Below are 2,321 nucleotides of genomic sequence, written 5' to 3'. Positions count from 1 at the left end.
CTTGTTTCTCTAAGATTTTGCTAAACATTAGACACAGCACATGACCTCCATCCAGTCTTCCAGCGTCTCGGAACAAAACCGATTGGCGCGGTTGTAAGCTTCTCTAGGCTTGGAATTGAAGAGTCTTCAGCACTTCAATTCTTAACGACCTACAGCGTAAATTTTAAATTTAAAAAATTTTAAATAAAAAAAAAAACCGCTCCCCTTTTTTAACCTTCAGTCCCGCCCACCGCCTCCCCCCTCAAGCCTCCACGCGAAACTGCAGGAAACCGGAGGGGGCGGGGCGGTGACGTCACGACGCCGGTGCGTCACGGAACGGCGGCGGCTGCGGCGCTGGCGGCGGCTGCGGCAGCGGCGGCATTTTAGTCGACAGCGGCGGCGGCAGCGGGGCTGCTGCTCCTCCCAGCATCCCTGGCGCGGCCATTTCAGCCCCATCTTGGCCGAGGGGAGGGAGCTGCAGTCGCCGCTTCAGCAGTTTGAATTTCAGTTTCTCCAGGGTCTGCGAACCGGGCGCACCGAGGAGGAGCCGAAAAAGCTACCACCGCTACCTCACACAGCCGGAGCGCCTCCGCTCGCCGGCCAGCCGGCCGCCGTCGCCACCACCGCCGCCGCCGCCCCTCACTCTTCTCAGGAGCCGCGAGGGGAGGCCGAGACCGCCGCTGCCGCCGCCCGCCCGCGGGGTGGCTCCCCCTGTAAGGGGAGGACCGAGCCGGCTTTCCCCTCCCCCGGAGCGGGTTTCCGCCAGAGACAGTCGACATGTCCCTGGGGCTGAGCTCCGGCTAAAGCCGGGGAGGGGGCCGCCCGCCCGCGCCGAAGCTCCGTCGCCCGCCCGCCCGCGGACCTTCAGCCAGTCCCAGCCCGCGGCTCCTGGCTGAATCAGGAATCCCCGGCTCCGGAGTCGCCGCGCCTTCCCCTTCTTTCCTCAGCGTCCGGGAGCCCAGAGCTGACGCCGGCACTGGCCTGAGGAGCCCGAGCGGGGCAGCACCGCCCCTCACGCCGCCGCCGCCGCCGCCTCCTCTTCGCCCTCCCTCTCCCGCCCCCAGCCAAGGCCTGCTGACCGCGCCGAGCGCCGAGCTGGATTGACCACGGCGGCCCCGGCGACGGGAGGAGGAAGCAGGCGGCCCGCCCCTGGGATCGCGCTCGCGCCGCCGCTGAGGGGATTGAATTGAGGCGCCGCGGCTGCGGGAGGCGAAAGGAAGGAGGAGCCGCCGCGCGAGTGCGACGGGGGCAGAGCCGTAGAGATCGACTCAGGAGGAAACGGCGAGGAGGATGTCTCACAGAGCGGCCGGCGTCCGGATCAGCCAGTGACTCTTAACAGCGGCGGGCCTCAGACCCCAGCGCGGACTCGGACTTTGTCTTTGGGGGCCCCTGCTCTGCCCTTCCTGGTTTCCGGCAAGATCTCAGAGGAGCCGGCGTGCCTCTCTGCCCGCCAGCCTTCCTCACCATGTCCAAGATGCCGGCCAAGAAGAAGAGCTGCTTCCAGATCACTAGTGTCACCACGGCCCAGGTGGCCACGAGCATCACCGAGGACACTGAGAGCCTGGACGACCCGGACGAGTCACGTACAGAGGACGTCTCTTCCGAGATATTCGACGTTTCTCGGGCCACGGATTATGGCCCTGAGGAGGTCTGCGAGCGCAGCTCCTCCGAAGAGACGCTCAACAATGTTGGGGATGCGGAGACTCCCGGGACCGTCTCCCCAAACCTTCTCCTGGACGGGCAGCTGGCGGCCGCGGCGGCTGCTCCCGCCAACGGAGGAGGAGCCGTTTCGGCCCGGAGCGTGGCTGGGGCTGTGGCCAGTACCCTGGCGGCGGCCGCCACCTCGGCCCCTTCCTCGGGAGCACCCGGCGCCGCCCCGGTCGCGGGCTCGTCTGCCGGGCCAGGGACCGCAGCCCCATCACAGCCCCCCACCACTTGTAGTTCCCGTTTTCGCGTGATCAAGCTGGACCACGGGAGCGGGGAGCCCTACCGCCGCGGCCGATGGACGTGTATGGAATACTATGAGCGGGATTCAGACAGCAGCGTCCTGACCAGGTCCGGGGATTGCATTAGGCACAGCAATACTTTTGACCAGACTGCGGAGCGGGACAGCGGCCTGGGCGCCACCGGAGGGTCTGTGGTGGTGGTGGTGGCCTCCATGCAGGGGGCGCACGGGCCCGACTCGGGAACTGACAGTTCCTTGACTGCTGTGTCACAGCTACCCCCGTCGGAGAAAATGAGCCAGCCCGCCCCGGCCCAGCCGCAGAGTTTTGGCGTTGGGCAGCCACAGCCACCGCCGCCCGTAGGTGGGGCTGTGGTTCAAAGCGCGGCTCCAGTGCCGC

The 2,321-nt window shown here is 66.9% G+C and overlaps 1 protein-coding gene across 1 annotated transcript in view; it reads left to right on the top strand.

Annotated features, from left to right (window-relative positions):
* The first annotated feature begins 387 nt into the window (after window positions 1-387).
* Window positions 388-2,321, top strand: part of LOC121104210 (TSC22 domain family protein 2-like) — a 2,474-nt gene continuing 540 nt past the window's right edge. The window contains exon 1 of the mRNA XM_040636578.1: window positions 388-2,319. Within this exon, the coding sequence (XP_040492512.1) occupies window positions 1,445-2,319 (875 nt within the window). The 5' untranslated portion in view covers window positions 388-1,444. The remainder of the gene's footprint in view (window positions 2,320-2,321) is intronic.

This window comes from Ursus maritimus, unplaced genomic scaffold (genome assembly GCF_017311325.1).
Source record: "Ursus maritimus isolate PB19 unplaced genomic scaffold, ASM1731132v1 scaffold_20, whole genome shotgun sequence".
NCBI lineage: Eukaryota > Metazoa > Chordata > Mammalia > Carnivora > Ursidae > Ursus > Ursus maritimus.
Note: the sequence above shows the minus strand (reverse complement) of the source record. Positions and strands in the feature narration are given on the sequence as shown.